Below are 20,936 nucleotides of genomic sequence, written 5' to 3'. Positions count from 1 at the left end.
ATCAGTGTACTAGACACAAATGTATTTTCCACTAGCTAGTGGTGGTCATTACATTGTAGTGAAACTAGTAAAGACAACACAGCTTTATGTTACGGCGAAACCTGGAGGCACTGCGGCTCTAGTCTCGACAATGCGTTACTTTAGTCTGGTATTTCTCTTCACTGATTGGTTAGACAGCCTTCAAACTTAGTGGTCAAGCAAAGAAGAGGGAGGGCTCGTTCTGCATACCTAATAGCCGGAGTGAATAACTAATAGCCGCGGCTATTAGTCATTCAAAACCGTACGGAATTCTTGCCAAACCGCACAGGTTTTGCACTTTTACCGCGCCATTCTAGGGCCGGATTGTGGCCTTCTTGTCTTTCCATAGGTTTCCTCCTACTGCATAAAGCAAAGTGTCTCTCCCACGGAGGTTGGTCCTCACAGATACCCGTAGTTCTGACTTTAAAGTCAGAATTCTGACTTTTTTCTCAGAATTCTGAGATTAATGTCAGAATTCTGACTTTTTTTCTCGGAATTCTGAGATTAATGTCAGAATTCTGACTTTATTCTCAGAATTCTGAGATTAAAGTCAGAATTCTGACTTTTTTCTCAGAATTCTGAGAATAAAGTCAGAATTTTTTTTTTTTTTACATGTGTGGCCCTAATCCTCTTAGATGCTGCTCTTGTTACATTATTTTTTTCAATGTTTCCATAGTTGCCGTGTTGGAGGCTGAGGTTAGGCAGTTAAGAGTCATGACAGTCATTGGCTTGTTTTCAGTTGCTGCAAACCACAATATGTTCTCTATCTAGGACTGCATTTGCTTCCTTTGCACCCTCTGATAATTATTTAATTATTTTAAATATTAACATATTTTAAATGTAACTTGACTTTGTCACAATGTTGTGTGATCACAACAAAACATAAATTGATTAAATGATCCAGTGGTTCTCCAGCGTTCAGAGCAACAGTAGACTTCTGTTCTGGTGTCTGAATCGGCTTGTAGGTCTGCACTTGGTTTTGCGTTACTGAATGAACACTTTTGAAGGTACATGTTCATATATGCATTCGCACACATACATTAATTTGTAAAATGTACTGAATCTGTAAATGCAGTGTCTATTCAGCTGTGTTTGCTGTAGTGATTTTAACATTTCATTAAATCAGCTCGTGATTAATATTTTTTGCTGATATTTTATTCATTGGATTTAGTTTGCACTTGGTCCCTTTGAACAGACATTGTTCAAAGGGACAATGATATTGATTTCTAATTTACTTTCGAGACTCAATAAAAAATAGTTTAGTCTTTTAATCCGATCCTAGGTCGCTCAATTAGTGCCTGGGTTCAAATCCTTCTGGGGCCGCCCGTGCTTAGAACAGGTTCCTCTTAAATCGAATGTTTCAGTCACTCATGAATCTGTTATTATTGCAGTTACATTATTATTAAGGCGCTTTGGATAAAGCATCTGCCTAATGATCGTACACATAATTTCCGGTTACTTGTGCAAACTGTTCTCTATATATTCTTTATTACTTTTGAGTTTGACCTTGGTGTAGAAACATGATTTTCTGTTCAATGTCAAAGTGAAACATTATTAAATGTGCAGTATTAACATGGGCATTCTGCAGCTGCTTATGGAAGGTCAAGGTTCATCGATGTAGTATGCAGTCCACCCGTTACTAGTGATAATATATACAAAAAAAGTGAACTTTCCCCTTGCATGGGTTAAGTTTATTTTTAATCTGTCACCTTTTCTCTTCTGGCCTTCAGAATGGACTCAAAAAACAAAGAACTTTTCTATTTAAAGTTCTTTGTTCTGTACATATGCCGATTACACGTCGTTTTAAAGCAATAAAGTTGTCATAAGATGATGCATCTTTGTTGTCGGTAGAAGAATAATTGAAGCGATGGTGTGCTAAAGCTGGGGTAGGCAATTTATTTTAGAAGCATTTTTTTGTCATATTCGTTGATTCTTTACATCTTGACCAATTAAAAAAATGGAATGCAAAAAATAAATAAATCTTTGGATGTTGGAGGCCTATAATAAGCCTGTCCAATTACTTAATTCGGGCACACCAATTGGTCGGTAGCGTGGGCAGAGATCAAGGGGTGGGCCAGTAAAAAATGGTGTGGGACATCTCTTCCCGGGAGACTACAACTTACAAAACATGTACACGTACCTTATCCTTCATGCATTCATGACCCCTCTCGTGCAAATAGACAGTCAGCTCTGTTAGGGGACTTTTACTTTTAGCCAAGACCTAAAGCTCAAATGTGTATTTGAAGAATGTCTTGATGTGTATTTTGGTCCTTTTGATGTTGATCGAATCAACTTTACGTTAATGACTATAATTGATGATCTGATCATCATATAATGATGATAATGATCTATCTCACTATCTTTTCCTTCTTTCAGATTTCACCTCTTGTGTGTCAACAACCAAATCTGCCTTCTACCGGAACAAAATCAACTCCTCTGCCTCAAACCCCAGGAAACTGTTCTCCCTGTTCTCGTCCCTCCTCAACCCTCCCTCACCCCCACCTCCTTCCTGCCTCACTGCTGATGACTTTGTTAACTACTTTACCCAGAAAGGGAAGGACATTAGTTCCTCTTTTATCCCTGCCTCCATTCTCCCTCCTCCCATCCCCTCCTCTGTCTTTACCCAATTTATCCCTCTCACCTCTGACGAGGTCAACAGAATAATAACATCTAACCATGCCACCACCTGCCCCCTTGACACTATCCCCTCCTCTCTCCTCCAGGATGTCTCAAGCGACATTCTGCCATTTCTCACATCAACTATCAATTCCTCCCTCACTTCAGGCATTGTTCCAGCATCTTTCAAGACTGCCAGAATAAAGCCTCTCCTCAAAAAACCAACTCTTAATACCACCGACATCCAGAACTACAGACCGGTATCTCTTCTTTCATTCCTGTCTAAAACACTGGAACGTGCCGTTGCTAACCAACTGTCCTCCTATCTCTCATCTAACAACCTCCTTGACCCTCACCAGTCAGGCTTCAAGAAAGCACACTCCACCGAGACGGCTCTCCTTGCGGTGACTGAGTCCCTCCGTGCTGCCAGAGCCTCGTCCCTCTCATCGGTCCTCATTCTGCTCGACCTGTCAGCAGCATTTGACAAGGTGAACCACCAGATCCTTCTTGCCACTCTTGCCGAACTTGGAATCGCTGAATCTGCTCTTTCCTGGTTCACATCCTACCTGACGAACCGCACCTATCAAGTGACATGGAATGGCTCCAAACCTTGCACGCTCGAAACTGGTGTCCCTCAAGGCTCTGTACTGGGGCCTCTTCTGTTCTCCCTCTATACCAGGTCTCTGGGCTCGGTAATTGCATCACACAGCTTTTCCTATCACTGCTATGCTGACGACACTCAGTTATTTCTCTCTTTCCCCTCATCTGAGAAAACCCTGATTGCAAAACGCACATCGGAATGTCTGGCGGATGTCAGCACCTGGACAACTGCCCATCACCTGAGGCTTAACCTCAACAAAACCGAGGTTCTCCTAATCTCAGGGAAAGACTGCCCACACATGGACTTACTGGTCACCGTCGAGAACATTACTGTATCTCCCTCTCCAACTGCCAGAAACCTCGGTGTGGTATTGGACAACCAGTTATGCTGCACTGCAAACATCACTGCGGTCGCCCGATCCTGCAGATTTGCACTTTACAACATCCGCAGAATCCGGCCCTTCCTCACAAGGGAAGCAGCTCAGCTTCTAGTCCAATCACTGGTCATCTCCCGCTTCGACTACTGCAACTCACTACTGGCTGGACTTCCTGCCTCTGCGATTAAACCTTTGCAGGGCATCCAGAATGCGGCAGCGCGCCTCGTGTTCAACCTACCGAAGTTCTCCCATGTGACCCCCCTCTTCCGGGACCTCCACTGGCTCCCTGTAGTATCTCGCATCAAATTTAAGACGATGGTACTGGCATACAAGGCAGTCGATGGAACTGCCCCTGCCTACCTCCAAGCATTGCTAAAGCCACACACCCCTGCTCGATCCCTCCGCTCGACTACTTCAGCTGGACGACTGGAACCACCATCGCTAAGAGCTAGCAAAGGTCGATCAGCAAAGTCACAACTTTTCTCGGTTTTGGGGCCTCAGTGGTGGAACGAGCTCCCTGCCGCTATCAGGACCGCAGAGTCGCTCACTATCTTCCGAAAAGGACTCAAGACTCACCTGTTCAGAGTTCACCGCGACTCTGCATAGCCACCTTTCCTCTTCTGACCACCATTGTACACTGTATTGTAGTGTATTGTATTGTAGCACTTAATAGTGTATTGTATTGTATTGTATTGTATTGTAGCACTTAACTGTGTAGCAACTGCAGCAGCTGCTATCATGTCTGTAATACGGGGAATTGATTAGCCTAGCGATTGTGGTACTTGCACTTGGTTCTATGAACATCCTTTCTGTACCGACAGCGATATATTGATGCAGTTCTTATGACAAATGTACTTATTGTAAGTCGCTCTGGATAAAAGCGTCTGCTAAATGCCCTAAATGTAAATGTAAATGTAAATGATGCACCGCATGTACCACTTACTAAGAAAACAGGATGTGTCTTATCATACAAATTGACTCTGCAAGCCCATGTAAAGTGGCATCCGGTTAAAATACTTCCTGTTTGATGAAAGAAGGTAAGACTTTGAGATGCTGTTATTCCAAACGCACAGAAAGACCAAACACGCATAGGTGTAGGACGATTAGATAAACTCTGAAACCAGTTTGGACCAGAATATGGCTGAGGTGATTCACGCCAGGCCCAACATGATGTTCAAGCCAGGGAACACACAAGGAGAGAGAGAGGAGAGGAGAGTGGAGATCTACGCTAACATTGAGAGCCTCAGAGATCAACACCAGGACTATGTGGGGACAGAGGAGTCCTCCAAGTCTCTGGGAACAGTAAGAAGTCAGCAGCCGGACCCTGTGAGCCCTCCTCGGTGTCCGATCAGGGCTGTGGTGGTGCTTCTGGTCCTGCTGTCTGTTGCCCTGCTGGCTGGACTCATTGGGTTTGCAGTGCAACACAAGACGAAGACTGTAAGCATGGACAGAGACGTGGAGCAACTTCTACAAAGGCTGAAGAACGTGACTGAGCAGAGAGACGCACTGCTTTTTAAACAGGACTGTCCAGTTGGTTGGGATACGTTTGGTTGTAAATGTTACTGGCTTTCCAATGTGCGGGGACCCTGGAATAAGAGCAGGAAGTTCTGTGTTTCCCACGGAGCAGATCTTGTGGTTGTGGACAGTAAAGAGGAGATGGACTTCATTAGCAGGTACAGCGGGAACATCTGGCTCGGAGCAACAGATGAGGCCAGTGAAGGGATGTGGAGATGGGTTGATGGCACCGTCCTGTCAGCGGATAACCCCTCCTGGAGAAGAGGGAAACCTGATGGTGACATGGTTAAGAACTGCTTAAGGGTTAGAGAGAAGCCCAACTTTAAATGGACAGATGAGAGCTGTGAAGCCAGAAACTATGGGCTTTGTGAAAATCATTTAATTAATTGATGTATGGAACATTTCTTTGTCTGACTGATTTGTTTATTTGACTATTTCTTAAATCTTTGATCGATGTTTTGTTTCATACTTGTTAAGTTCTTCCATACGAAAAGAGCTTTGATTTGCTGCAAGGTTTTATCTCCTTAAAAGGAGATGACATGAAGACTTCCGTGGTCACTGCAGGAGCTGTACATAGATGCTTCTCTTGTTACTTTATTTATTCAATGTTTCCACAGTTGCTCTTGATGTTGGAGGCTGAGATTAGGAGGTAAAGAGTCATGACAGCCATTGGCTGGTTTTCAGTTGCTGCAAACCACACTAGTTCAGTATTTAGGGCTGCTTCTGCTGCCTTGGCCTTTGTCCCCTCAGCTAATTATTTGATTATTTTGCTGTTTAAATGTATCTTCACTTTGGTACCATGTAGTGTGATCACAACAAATCACTGTTATTTGTTGGTTCTACGGTGTTCAGAGAGAACAGTAGACTTGTGTCCTGATGTCTGAATCGGCTTGTAGGTCAGCACTTAGTTTTTCGTTGCTAAATGATCACTTTTGAAGGTACAAATGCATACATGCATTCACAAACATACAGTAATTTGTAAATTGTATTGAATCAGTAAATGTAGTGTCCATTCAACCGTGTTTGCTGTCGTGAATTTGAGCTTTTATTAAAGAAACTCTTGATTAATGTTTTGCTGATATTTAATTAATTGGATTTAGTTTGGAATTGGTCCCTTTGAACAGACATTGTTCTAAGGGACAATGATATTGATTTTTAATTTACTTTTGGGACTCAATAAAAAATAGTTAGTCTTTTAATCCGATCCTGGATTTGAGTACTAGTGTCGGGGTTAAATTCCCTCTGGTGCCGCCCCTGTTTATAATAAGTGCATCTTAAATCTAATTTTCTATGTCGTAAAGGCTTCGCCTTTTAAGGCTATCGCTATTGGGTTATCCCTAGGCGTGAGCCGTAGCCCTGTAAAATTTGTAATCCCCGCCCACCAACAGCGTGGGCCTCAATTACGTCCGCTGGCCTCAACGATGTCCGCAGTTCGCAGATATAGGCGGGCGCCGGCGGACGTTCTGCTCCCCCGTTTTCTTCAGCGTTCCTAGCATACTGAAAGATACAAACATGGGCTCCAGGACGGTCAGCATCTGCAAGCAATGTAACACGGGTTACATCTTGCCTCATGACAGCCATGAAGTGTGCGAGGGCTGCCTGGGGCATGAACATGCCCTCTTGGCGCTCTCGCCGCTCTGCCTGTGTCGGCATGTAAGACGCTGTCGATGGAATGCCGACAGCGCAGCGCCGACACTGCTGCCGCCATCGTTGAAGGTGCCGACGACTTCACCGTCGCGCTCGACGATGCCCTCTCCCTCCTCGTGGGCTCGGAGTCGGACGACTCCGTCCGCGGCGAGGAGGGGCCGTCTCCCCCGGCTTCCCCTCTCCGGATGGAGGGGTTGGAGCCCGGGGCAGCAGCATTGCCCGTCTCTCTTCCGGGCACTATCGCCAGGGCAGCCGCAAACCTCGGCCTTGCGGTGCCCATGCCTCAGGCCCCCCCGACGCCCGGACCAGCTGCATGGCATCTGGGGGCTCGAGGCCGCGACACGCCCCGCCCCGTCTCGACCCGATCCGGCCAACGTTTCCCGCCATCAGCCCATACTTCAGTGGGGCTGCGGCGGAGCCCGGGAAGCTCGGAGCCCCGCTGAAAACGTTCGTCCAGGTCACGAAGACAGAGGGTCTGACGGACCGGGGTTACAGGGCGGTACCGCCGCTGGATCCCGCTCTGTGCGCTGTCTTTGGAGTGAAGCCGGGGCTCGGCCGCCGCCGCCCCACTCCCGAAGGACAGCTGGCGGCAAGCTCACAGACAGGGCGCATCAGTGCATGATGCAGCAGGAAGCTGTCATGAACAACATCTCCACCATGGCGGCCGACCCTCATCGTCTGGCCGAACGGGCAGTCGACGTGGCGAAAGCCGCCGGCAGAGTCATCCTCTGCCTCTGCTCCGCCGGTGCGGTGACAGCGGCCCGAACGGCGGCGTGACGGCACCTCATCCAGAGGAACCTGTGGTTACAGCAGACCCCAGGCATCCCTGAGCCAATGAGGCGGCAGCTAATGGAGTGTCCCATCAGCCCGGATGGGCTGTCCGGGCCCCGCCTGTCGTCCATGGTGAACGAGATGCAGGCTGCGTCCGAGGAGGCGGAGAAGTTCCGGAGACACGTCTCCCGCCCTCCGCCTCCGCCCCGGCAGCAGCGCTCCGCCCCGGGTTCCCGTCGCCGCCATAGGCCGTCAGCCACGGTCACGGCGCCGCCCGCAGCTCCTCCTTCTGGCTCCCCGGCTTACTAGCCTCGCCCGGCTTACAAGCCCCGCCCGCCTCCGTCTCAGGCTGCGGCGAGCGGCCAGCAAGGGCCCCGGGCAGCGGGCTCATGGGGCAAGGGGCCGAGGGAGAAGCGCGTGACGGCGAGACACACCTCTTTATCTCTTTGTGTCAAAGCCGATTCTTTGAGAAGATCGACAGAAGAGAAGGTGACAGATGAAACGTCCAGTGCGGTTCGAGCTGGTTTTTCCAGCATCAGTGTTGAAGAAATGGATGAAAAGATGCTGATCGTTGACTGCAAAAGTAGGGTGTAGTTCAGGGGTGGTGTACATCCAACTCCATTCAACCTCTCCTTCCCCAGAGAGGTTCCGCACAGAGCCAGTGTGGGCTCGAGACTCAGTAGTGTGGAAGTGGAGGCGATGGTGTTCTGTATTTGAACAACAGAGGGTGATATAGGATCAGATTCCCTGCTGACTACTGTTGAAACCTCACAGCTCAGGGCCATAATGGACTCTGGTAGGGTCAGGGCAAAGGTTTGAGTCACCCTGGCAGAATGTGGACCAGTTTTCTCCGTGCTTAAGAACTCCATTGTTGAGTGCAAGCCAGACTTTATTCCTGGAGATAGCATGGGGTTCTTGAGGACTGTTGTGGACGGTCTGAGATCCTCGCTCTGTTGCAGAAGAGGGCTGAATCTGTAAATTTCCCCAATGGTGTCATCGCTTAAGGCGGACATGAAAGTTTGGGATGTTTTCACAGGAGTCTGATCATCCGTCACGTTTTCCACGTCTGTTAACAGGACTGGCACAACCTGTGAATCTGAAACTCTCTGTTTGGAATCAGGGATGGGTACGTTGTTGACCTGAAGTTATCTTGGACTAGAGAGTTTTGTGCCAGATAGGGAATGTTTCCAATCCATTTGCGATAAAGACTCCGTTAATCCCCCGACATCGGTCAACAGCGGTGTCATCCATGTTTGAAACCGTGACCTTGGAAACTACGACATCATCATGATTGGGGTTGATTCTCCGGGCAACAACAAAGGCCTCCTTCTGTGGCTGCCTGTCTCTCTGCTGAAGTTACCCTGTTCAGAGGTCAAAAGTCGCGGGGGTGCGCCTATAGGCATCCAAGTCTGCCCCATGAAAGACATCAGAAACGGCGATAAAGGCCGCGGATCAATATCTCGCTATGATCTCGCACCCGAGGGCACCGATGATGTCATTTCCTGTGTGAGTCCATCTCAGGGTGTCGCCTGCGAGTGTCGTCCTTTGAGCGTCTGAGTCAGGGAGGAATCTCGGCTGGTCGGCGACTGGGGGAAAATGGCAGTCTATTTGGTATCCTCCAAGGGACCTGAAAGACACAAACTGAGTTAATACAACACCTTAATGATTGAATCCCATTAAGAGGTACCAAACAGACCAGCTTTAGAACCTATTCCCCCTCCTCTTTTTTTACCATTGACCCCCCCCCCACCATCCCCCCTACAAGATTAAAGACTTTGAGAACTCCCCATTCATGCAGATGTGCAATGCAATTAAAACTCATTTACTTATTCTTTCAATGAAAATGTTCAATGTCAAAGTGAAACATTATCAAATGTGCGGCATAAAAAATGGTCATTCTGCAGCTGCTTATGGCAGGTCAAGGGTCATCGATGTAGTATGCGGTGTACCCGTTTGTAGTGATAATACATACAAAAAAAGCTAACTTTCTCCCTGTATGGGTTAAGTTCCTTGTTCATTTGTTACCTTTTCTCTTCCGGCCTTCAGAATGGATGTCCACAAAAACGTCAAGGCCTCCAGACGATCACAGCAAACACTAACAGCAGCATCTGCCGCCGCCACCACGGTTACCATGGCCACCATTGACCACGCCCTCCATGGAGACGGAGGACTCTGGGGAAGTCGGGAGCGTTCTCATCCCGACTTTGTTTCCCACAAGGGCACTTGTATACAAACACAACAGACATTGAGCGCCGACTTTGTTGGACCTTCTAAGTTTTTTTATGACTACTTTTGCTTTTCTATTCAAAGTTCTTTGTTTTGTAGATATGTCGATCCCATGTTGTGGAAAGCAATAAAGTTGTCATAAGATGATGTTTATTTTCGTTGATGGAATACTAATTGAAGTGATGAAATGTTAAAGCTGGGGTAGTCAAAAAAAAAAATATATCGAATACACAAAAGAAAAAAAAAAAGGTATATTGCAGGCCTGTAATTTCAGGCCAAATTAAATGATTGGATGGCTTACCTGTCTACCTACCTGGTAGGCCAGGGACGATCTGGTTGTCACTTGGGGGGAGTATTTTCTGAATGTAATGTACCTTGTGGTAATTGACTACTTCTCACGCTACATTGAATAAGCTAACCTCACCTCAACTACCACAGCCCATATAAAGGAGAAGTTGAAGTCCATATCACACGCCATGGTTTCCCGGAGACTGTCGTCACCGACAACGGCCCTTGTTTCTCTGCCACTGAATTTGCGGACTTCGCCAGAGAATACGACTCCAGCCATGTGACCAGCAGCCCCCGTTATCCGCAGAGCAACGGGGAAGCTGAAGGAGCTGTGCGGACGGTGAGATCTCTCCTGGGTAAGGGAGAGGATCCACACAAGGCACTCATGGCTTTCAGGGCTAGCCCGTTGTCACATAGATCATCCCCAGCACAGCTATTGATGGGGTCTGCATTTCAGAACGCCTTTGCCCGTTAGCCAGGAGAAACTACAGCCTAAGTGGCCTGAACTCCAGGCTTCAAAAGAAAGGATGAAGATATGAGGGAGAAACAAACTTCCTAGTTCAAAAAGCTCCAACACCAAGATCTTACAACGTTGACCTGCCCTCGGGAGTCTAAGGAGAGACAGACTCCACATCAGGGTCATTCCAGAGACCCCTACCGTGACAAGATCAGGGCGGGTCCTAAGAAACCCAGCTAGGATGGACTTGTAATCACCATTCTTATACAGTTAGGGAGCATGGTTTAAGAATAATCCCTGCACAGCTTCGTGGTATCAGGTAGTCCACCCTGACCCCTAGACAAAATGATAATAATCATATAATCTGTATTCTTGGTTTTGGTTAAAAGATGTAACACGCCACACAAGTGGGTTTGTCTCAGAGGTTTATAGTGTTGAGGATAAATGTTATACTGGTGAGTATGTTTATTGTTAATGATTAATATTCAAAGTAAACAATATAAATGCTGGTACTTCACTATAAGGGGGAGATGTAGTGACATACGTAGGCACTTGGATGTAAAGAGGTGGGGGAAGGTTTAGGGGGGACCTAACACACTGTAATGTAAACAAGTTTGGAATAAAGTACCCGAGGCTAGACCGGCAACACAAGTGTCCCCGTCTATTAAACCTGCACAGCATATTAACAATCTTGTTACACCATCAGCTCGAAAAAACGTGATACTGGGTTGGCTGTACAAGTTGGACACCAAAGTGGTCGGCAGCCTGGGCAGAGATCATGGGATGGGCCAGTACGAAATAGTGTGGGCCATCTTTTTCCAGAAGAAAACAGCTTACACACATGTACCTTATCCTTCATGCATTTATAACACCTCTCTCGCAAATGGTCATCCTTCTAGGGAACTGAAACATAAAGTGATAGACTGGATGAACCACATGCTAAGAAAAAATAATGTGTCTAACCATACACAATGACTCAAAGCAGACATAGAGAGGGGAATCTGGTTAAAATACATCCTGTTTGATCAAAATAGTTGTTAAGGCTTTGAGATGCAGGCATTTCAAAACGCACAGAATGAACAAGCACTAATAGGGGTAGGACGATAAGAAACTCTGAAACCAGTTTGGACCAGAATTTGGCTGAGGTGATTCACGCCAGGCCCAACATGATGTTCATGGCCAGGAACACACAAGTAGATGGAGAGGAGGGTATAGAGGACATCTACGATAGCATTGAGAGCCTCAGAGATCAACACCAGGACTATTTGGGGACAGAGGAGACCTCCAATACTCTGGGAACAGTAAGAAGTCAGCAGCAGGACCCTGTGAGCCCTCCTCGGTGTCCGATCAGGGCTGTCGTGGTGCTTCTGGGCCTGCTGTCTGTTGTCCTGCTGGCTAGACTGCTTGGATGGGCAGTACAACACAAGACCGTCTTGGAGAAGACCGTAAGCATGGACAGAGACATGGAGCAACTTCCTTTGAGGCTGAAGAATGTGACGGAGCGACACACGACCGTAAGCATGGACAGAGACATGGAGCAACCTCCCCAAAGGCTGAAGGATGTGACAGAGCAGAGAGACACACTGCTATGCCAACAGGTCTGTCAAGGTGGTTGGGATAAGTTTGGTTGTAAATGTTACTGGCTTACCAGAGGGTGGGGATCCTGGAATAATTGCAGGAAGCTCTGTGTTACCCACGGAGCAGATCTGGTGGTTGTGGACAGTAAAGAGGAGATGGACTTCATTAGCAGGCACGGCGAGACCATCTGGCTCGGAGCGACAGATGAGGCCAGTAAAGGGTTGTGGAGATGGGTTGATGGGACTGTCCTGTCAGTGGATAATCCCTCCTTGATCGGAGGAAAACCTGATGGTGGCAAGGAGAAGAACTGCTTAAGGAGTTTCAGGGAGAAGACCAACTTCAAATTGACAGATGAGATCTGTGAAGCCAACAACTATGGGCTTTGTGAATATAATTTAATGAAATGATGGATGAAAACATTTCTTTGTCTGACTGATTTGTTTCTTTGACTATTTTTTATATATTAATGCCAACAGACATTCGTTGTTTTGTTTCAAACTTGATGGGTTCTGCCATCCAATAAGAGCTGTGATTGGCTGTGAGGTGTTATCTCCTTAAAAGGAGATGACATGAGGGCTTCACTGGTCACTGCAGGAGCTGTACATAGATGCTGCTCTTGTTACTTTTTTTAACTGTTGCCACATTTGCTCTTGGTGTTGGAGGCTGAGGTTAGGAGGTAAAGCGTCATTGGCTGGCTTTCAGTTGCTGCAAACCACATTAGTTCTCTATCTAGGACTGCATTTGCTGCCTTTGCCAATTATTTAATTATTTTTCTGTTTAAATGTATCTTGACTTTGTCACAATATAGTCTGTTCACAGCAAAACACTTGTGGTTAAATTAGCTTGTAGGTATGCACTTAGCATTGCGTTACTAAATGAACACTGTTGAAGGTACATATGCATGTAGGCATTCGCAGACATACAGTAATTTGTAAATTGCATTGAAACTGTAAATGTAGTGTCGATTCAACTGTGTTTGCTGTAGTGAATTCAACCTTTTATTAAAGGCACCCAGTGCAACTTTATGTAAACATTCAATGAAAAATAAACATTCAATTTCTAGTCTTTTTTACACGTAGTAAGTTTCAATAACTCCATACCATTACACATCGACATTCAAGGAGCAAAGATGAGACGTCGTTGTGTGGTGAGAACTGATAGAAAATCGTAAACAACAACAATCGCCGGTGGGGAGAAGCCATTTTTCCATTGACTGAAAGCCTGCTTTATTTATTGTAGGTTACAAAAAATAAAGAAAATGGCGGAATTGTTGTTGTTATCGATTTTGTATCAGTTCTCACCACAACCGACGTCTCATCTTTGCTGCTTAAATGTCGGTATGTAATGGTATGGAGTTATTGAAACTTACTACGTGTAAAAAAGACTAGAAATTGAATGTTTATTTTTAAGCCTCGAAAGTTGCACTGGGTGCCTTTAAAACAACTCTTGATTAATTAATAGATGAATTGTTACTAGATACCCGGAGTAACGAAAAAAAAACGTGATATCGGTTGGCTGTACAAGTCTTACGCCAAGTGGTGGTATAAATTATCTAGTTCTACAGTGTTCAGAGAGAACAGTAGACTTGTGTCCTGTTGTCTGAATAGGCTTGTAGGTCTGCAGCACTTGAGCGGCTCCAAGAGAGATTTTACAAACTGTACAAGTCTGACCCCTAGTGGTCAAACAAGACCTTGTCAATTCAAAATGAAGTAGAAGCCTAGTTTTGCTTTACTGAAGGAACACTTTTGAAGGAACATATGCATATATGCATTCACAAAGATACAGAGTAAATTGCATTGAATCTGTAAATGTAGTGTCCATTCATCTGTGTTTTCTGTGGGGAATTTGACCTCTTATTAAAGCAGCTCATTATTAATATGTTTTGCTGATATTTTATTAATTGGATTTAGTTTGGACTTGGTCCCTTTAAACAGACATTGTTTAAATGGACAGTGATATTGATATTTAGTTTATTTTCGGGACTCAAATAGTTTAGTCTTTTCGGTCCTTGGTCACTCAACTAGTGCATCTGTAATAATTGCAGTTACATTATTTTAAGGTGCTTTGGATAAAGCATCCGCCAAATGATCGTACAAATTATTTCCTGTTACTGGGGCCATCTGGTGTAGACACGCGTTTTTCTGCTCAATTTCAAAATGAAAGAATATCAAATATGCAGTTTAAATATGCAGAATCATTCTTCAACTGCTTATCTCAGGTCAAGGTTCGTCGATTTATGGGGTACACCCATTAGTAGTGACATAATATCGGCCAAATTGTGATATCAAACCCAACTCCTCTCTCCAAAGCTGCTCATTCACTGTGCCTCAATGGCTACATCCTAAGCCAATCAGAGTGCTTTTTACATTTCATAATCTGCCAAATTTATCGATTTGGCACATGCATTCTAAATTAAATATTAACCTGAGCAAAAGACTCAAAAACATGGTGCAGACCGAATGGTCTGACAGAAAGGCTCTCCCACCAGAACTTCAACAGGACTGGCAGTATTGCCAGGATCTGCTGGTAGCAGATGGTCTACTAATGAAGTGCAAAAGACTCGTCATCCCCGTTACTATGCAAGAGGAGATGCTCAACAAGATTCATGAAGGTCACCAGGGCCCAGTTTTTCAAGGGTATCCAGTGGGATTTCGGATCGGATCAAATCTTGGAAATGGGTTTTTCAAAGCAATAGAGGGATTCTGAACTAAGATCAGACCATGTTATCCGATCTTACATTTGATCTGGATCAAACCTGCCCTTTGGGTTTTTCAAAACTTTGAACTCAGTTGGGATCTATTTGATCCAAAATAAACAGGATTATCCGTTACCCATCTGAAGTTGTGATTTTTCTAACCAAATAAAATCTTTTTTTCTTTTTAATTGAATGATCACAAAATCAATGGATACTGATGAAATACATTTCTTAAAAATCATTCATCAAGACAGTTACCATGGATACAAATACAATTTATGAAACCTGTCGCATGTAATGAGATATGGTAAACAAAAGAAAAAAAAAATCTCAAAGCTATCAGCTGTGTGTGCAAAGACATGATGTATTTAAATGGTCTCACCCATTAACCAGCAACGAGCTGACTGGTTTGGGCCTAATTGAGCAAAAGCCAAATCAATCACGCTCAAGGCTTATAAGATCAGTATTGGCTACACCAAAGAGTTGGAACCATGGACTCAAAAGGGCCTCATTTCACTGTGGCAGAAACCTATGCATTGCTGGAGGGTGTTCGGGCAATTTTGCCTCAATGGTAGGACGTTTCAGCTCTGCAAAGGTGGAGAAGTGACCAATAACGGAAAATACAACATTTGGGAGGGCATAACCAATCACGTCAATGCCATGGGGTCTGGCCAGAAGATGGACCATAAAACAAGTTATGTTGCGATGGAAGAACCTTAGGGCCAAGGAAAGAAAAGACCTTACGGAGGCCACAATTCAGAAACTGTGACTACAGAAGAATGTGACCAAAATTCAAGTACAAGTCCAAGAAGTTCCCACAAGAAAACGCAAACGTTCCTCAACTACAAACCAGGATGGTGACGGCTCAACAGCCGTCCCTCGTCCTGCCTCACCAACTTCCTCCTCTACGGTGCGCAGCGACCTGGTAGTAACAGTCTGACCACATATCAGACTCACTGATTCGAAGGGTTTGCTTTGGTTTTATAAGGTAAGTGAGACGTAGTGAACAAATAAAGTTTTTAGATTTTGAGACAGGCTATACATTTAAATAAAACATGTTTAAACCTTTCGTTAGCCTCACAGCATTATTGCCTAATTCATATACCAAGGTTTATCTTGTATTTAGCGTCAAAAATGCCTAAGTCAAATAGATGACTTAGGCAGATAGTGGTTATGGAATTTAAAAAGCACTCTGATTGGCTTAGAATACAGCCAATGAGTGAATCAGCAGCGTAAGGACAGTAGAGTTCGATTAGAATATAATTTAGCCAAAATATGACTCGGGCAATTATGCTACGAGCCTAACGATTTATAAACCTTATTGAAACTCGATAATAATTTATTTCATTTGACCCATCTGTATTGATCAGGCCGATCGGTGCTGCTGGAGCAGCCCCGGAAGTCGGGGTCGAAGGTCATCAGCCACATGCTGAGCAGCCACGGCGGGGAGATCTTCCTGCACGCGCTCAACAGCACCCGCTCCACCCTGGAGGACCCGCCCTCCATCAGCGAGGGCTGCGGCGGGCGCGTCACCGACTACCGCATCACCGTAGGGCTGCTCCACTGTGGAAGAAATCATGATCGCCATTAATTTGGTCAATATTGAAATCATGATTATTGAAACTAATTATCAAACTATTTTTTCTAACTTGAGTTTGAAAACATGATGAATTTTTTCAGGATTTTTCTCAAAAAAACCACTTTGGAACTGAGAACTTGGAAACGTTAAAAAAATACACAAAATGTTTAGAAATAATGTAGGCCTACTAATATGTATTCAGCTGTTTCTATAAGACATTTAATGAACAAACTAAATACACTTTATACAATTTGGTCAATCGCACAGCCCTACATCAGTGAGTCCCTCGCTCTCTCACCAAAGAATCAACACATCGTCCAGACTGTCTTATCCCGGCTATCTCTGTTGTATGGGAATGGGACGGGTTATAGGCGTCATATAATACCACCAGGTGTGAGTGTGATTAGCTGTCACAAGCCGTTGACTGATCATGAAGGGATGATTCCCCAGGACTTTGGGGAGTTCATGAGGGAGAACTATGGAAGTAAATCTGTGCCATCAGAATTTGAAAACAAAAAGCCATTGAATTATAAGCAAGGAATATTTATGCATTGAAATAACGTAGCTGGATTTTTTGCCTCTGATTATAACTCTTTCTTTTTTCAACAAATCATTTTCACCCGTCTTTTTCAATGTTAAAAAATTCAAAATCAAGTATTCAACCTCAATCCTAGATTCTAGATTGCGGTCAAGCAAGGAGAGCGGGAATAAGAGCGTCCCTCGCTGGTACTTTCTTTCTTGATACAAACTTTAATTCTAAACAGCATTTTACACAGTTGCCTATAATAGGAAATGCTCAAAGGTAAATCAACGTCATTAAACACTGACTGTAGCTTTTTATGGGGAGAGAAGCAACGGTGGTGGACCTACTAAACGCCCTATCCATTGTATCGGTCTGTAGAATGCTAATCAAATCACAGGAAATGTATTCGATAACAAAGTAACAAAGACATAGATTTACTTCCATACTAATGTGTGTTAGAAGTACCACTTATTAATAAAACAGGATGTGTCTCACCACACAGTGACTCTGCAAGCACATGTAGCAAGTAACCTCTGGTTAATATACTTCCTGTTTGATCAAAATAGCTGTTAAGATTGACATACAGGCATTCAAAACGCTCAGAAAGACCAAGCACTCGTAGGGGTAGGACGAAAAGGAACTCTGAAAACAGTTTGGACCAGAATATGGCTGAGGTGATTTACGCCAGGCCCAACATGATGACCAAGGCCAGGAACACACAAGGAGAGAGAGAGGAGAGGATAGTGGAGATCTACGCTAGTATAGAGAGCATCAGAGATCAACACCAGGACTATGTGGGGACAGAGGAGTCCTCCAATACTCTGGGAACAGTAAGCAGTCAGCAGCCGGACCCTGTGAGCCCTCCTCAGTGGCCGATCAGGGCTGTGGTGGTGCTTCTGGTCCTGCTGTCTGTTGCCCTGCTGGCTGGACTCATTGGGTTTGTGGTGCAACACAACATAGTCATGGACATTGACAGAGACATGGAGCAAATTCCCAAAAGGCTGAATAATTTGACAGAGCAGAGAGACACACTGCTTTGCCAACAGGACTGCACAGTTGGTTGGACTAAGTTTGGTTGTAAGTGTTACCGTCTTTCCAATGTGCTGGGATCCTGGAATAAGACCAGGGAGTTCTGTGTTTCCAACGGAGCAGATCTTGTGGTTGTGGACGATAAGGAGGAGCTGGACTTCACTAGAAGGTACAAAGGGAACAATTGGCTCGGAGCGACAGATGAGGCCAGTGAAGGGATGTGGATATGGGTCGATGGGACCGTCCTGTCAGTGGATAACCCCTCCTGGAGAAGAGGGAAACCTGATGGTGACATGGATAAGAACTGCTTAAAGAGGATCGGGGAGGAGACCAACTTAAAATGGACAGATGAGAGCTGTGAATTCAGAAACTTGGGGATTTGCGAACTTAATTTAATGAAATGATTGATGAAAACATTCCTTTGTGACTATTTTTCTATATCTTAATGCCAACAGACGTTGTTTGTTTTGATTCATACTTGTCGAGTTCTGCCATTCGATAAGAGCTGTGATTGGCTGCAAGGTGCTCCTTAAAAGATGATGACATGCAGACTTCCCTGGTCACTGAAAGAGCTGTACATAGATGCTTTTCTTGTTGCATTATTTTTTTTCAATGTTCCCACAGTTGTTGTGTTGGAGGCTGAGGTTAGGCAGTAAAGAGTCATGACAGACATTGGCTGGATTTCAGTTGCTGCAAACCACACTAGTTCTCTATTTAGGGCTGCATTTGCTAACTTTGCCTCCTCAGCTAATTATTTTTCTGTTGAAATGTATCTTGACTTTGTCACAATGTAGTGTGATCACAACAAACCACTTGTGTATAAATTAATTGTTTGTTCTACGGTGTTCAGAGGAACAGTAGACTTCTGTCCTGGTGTCTGACTTGGTCTCTTTGAACAGACATTGTTGAAAGGGAAAATGATATTGATTTTTATTTACTATTCAGAGTCAAGAAAAAATAGTGTTCTGGTGCCGCCCCGGCTTAGAACAGATGCATCTTAAATCGAATGTTTCAGTCATTCACGTATCTGTAATTATTGCAGTTACATTATTAAGGCTTTGGATAAAGCATCCGCCAAATGATCGTACAAATCCTGTTACTTGGGGCCTGAGTTCACTATATATACACTATCACCTAGTTTGACTTTGGCGTAGACATAATTTTCTCTCCAGTGTCAAAGTGAAACATTATCAAATATGCAGTTTACGGTCATTCTGCAGCTGCTTATGACAGGTCAAGGGTCATCGATGTAGAATGCATTCCACCCGTTATAGTTGTGATAATACATAAAAAAAATCGAATGGGTTTCTTTCTTTCTTTCTTTCTCCTTGCATGGGTTAAGTGTAAAGAGTCATTGGCTGGTTTCCAGTTGCTGCAAACCACACTCGTTCGTTATGGCTGCCTTTGCCTTTGTCCCCTCAGCTAATTATTTACTTGTATTTCTGTTAAAAAGTATCTTGACTTTGGTACCATGTAGTGTGTCCCACGTGTATCAAAGCCCTCGCCGCCCTCCTCCAGACGGATCCACAGCGCCCCCGGGGACTGTTGAGGTCGTTCGTGGTACAGCAGCCTGGGGGGCCCGGGAGGCACGGCCTTGCGGTCCGCGTTCTGGGACGACGGCGGCAAACCCGGTGGTCCCGCCCGCCGACCACATGGCGCCCCCTCGCGACCCACGATGACTCCTCCTCCTACGGCCGGCTCTGTAACAAAAGAGCACCGTGAGGAAGAGGAGGAGCGCGAGGAGGAGGAGGCAGACCACCAGCAGGGCGGTCGCCATGGCCGCCATCCGGTCACCGCCGCCTTCGCCCGGTCGTGACGCCGTAGTCAACGACGACGTCTGGTGAGGAGGGTTGCAACCAGAGGGTTGGGAGCGGGTGACGGAGGAGTTTGGGGAGGTGGTGCAGTCTGCGGGGGTGGATGCTCCAGGTACGGGGGCTGTGGGGGGGTCCGCGGCCCCGCCCCGGTAAAACGCCGGGCTCACCCCGCCGTCTGCGCCGCTCATCTCCGCCCACACCAGGTGCCAGGCTGTTGTGGTATGGTTCTTCCACACGCTACTGAGGCTCCTGTTTGGGAAATCAATAAATTCTTAAATTTCCAATATGTCTTGTTTCTTCAAACTTCAATAATCCAATCCACCAAACGAGTCAATGGGAGAATAAACTGTTTGGCAATGGCAGAAAAGATTTGGCTAATTTTTCATGGGCGCAACCCACATACTCAGCGCTGCTGCTCATCCCACAAATGCATCCCAAAAAGCATTGTTACCACAGAGAAATAATCACACAAATTTCCTTACTTTTTGTGCTAAGTTTATTTACCTGTATATCTGTATATTCTGAGAAACTCTCCAATCCAAAATGCATGGGTTTGCATTTCGTTCTGTGCAGTACGAATAATGTCGGACAATCTGGTCTGGGACACGACACGATTACTTTCCGTGAGCGTGAGAACAAAAGGTTTTTGAGGAGGTCTGCTGTAAAAAACAGGGAAATCAGAGTATCCCTAATACACTATTTACCCTTTGATGCATTTGTTCTTTTGACACATACATAAGTAGAGGGTGCACTGTACTATCTGCGCACACCCCTTCTGTGGTCGAAGAAAATATCCCAATTGAAAGGCAATGGATTAAATTTCGTCCTGTGTAGCACAGTTATTTTTTATTTATTTTCAGTTTTTAAGGAGGTCTGCTTCAAAAATGTAAAAATGGAAATATTGACATATATATAACTGGAGGGTGCACTGTACTATCTGCGCACGCCCCTTCTGAAGCCTCTCTCTCTCTCTCTCTCTCTGATACTGCCCTGGTAGAACAAATACCGTCCATCACAACATTTAACATTAAAAAAACGAGAACAAGGCGATTAAAGGAATTCTTTATATTTTAAACTAACGAAAGTCGTTAAAGGAAGTCATTAGGTGCTTCAAAGTCATGATATTAACGTGACATATTCCATGTTCTGCCATAAGACGAGCGGCTGGCACTATTGGTGCGTTCACATCGCTGGAAATTATGG

The 20,936-nt window shown here is 45.1% G+C and overlaps 2 protein-coding genes across 4 annotated transcripts in view; both read left to right on the top strand.

The window, feature by feature from the left end:
- LOC115532240 (CD209 antigen-like protein E) overlaps nt 1-20,936 on the top strand; it is a 41,058-nt gene that overhangs the window by 17,296 nt on the left and 2,826 nt on the right. For 2 of the 3 annotated variants that reach the window (XM_030341881.1, XM_030341883.1), the window contains exon 3: nt 4,971-6,195. The exons of the other annotated variant lie outside the window; for it this stretch is intronic. In XM_030341881.1, the coding sequence (XP_030197741.1) occupies nt 4,971-5,516 (546 nt within the window). In that variant the 3' untranslated portion in view covers nt 5,517-6,195. Of the gene's footprint in view, nt 1-4,970; nt 6,196-20,936 lie in introns of those variants that run through there. 3 annotated transcript variants of the gene reach the window in all.
- On the top strand, nt 17,027-20,603 carry LOC115532242 (natural killer cells antigen CD94-like). Its single transcript, XM_030341884.1, has one exon. The coding sequence runs from the start codon at nt 17,556-17,558 to the stop codon at nt 18,321-18,323; it is 768 nt and encodes a 255-aa protein (XP_030197744.1). The 5' UTR covers nt 17,027-17,555; the 3' UTR covers nt 18,324-20,603.

This window comes from Gadus morhua, chromosome 19 (genome assembly GCF_902167405.1).
Source record: "Gadus morhua chromosome 19, gadMor3.0, whole genome shotgun sequence".
Lineage (NCBI taxonomy): Eukaryota > Metazoa > Chordata > Actinopteri > Gadiformes > Gadidae > Gadus > Gadus morhua.
Note: the sequence above shows the minus strand (reverse complement) of the source record. Positions and strands in the feature narration are given on the sequence as shown.

Coding starts and splice junctions, on each gene's coding strand:
- LOC115532242 (XM_030341884.1), top strand. CDS start 17,556: ATGGCTGAGGTGATTTACGCCAGGCCCAACATGATGACCAAGGCCAGG.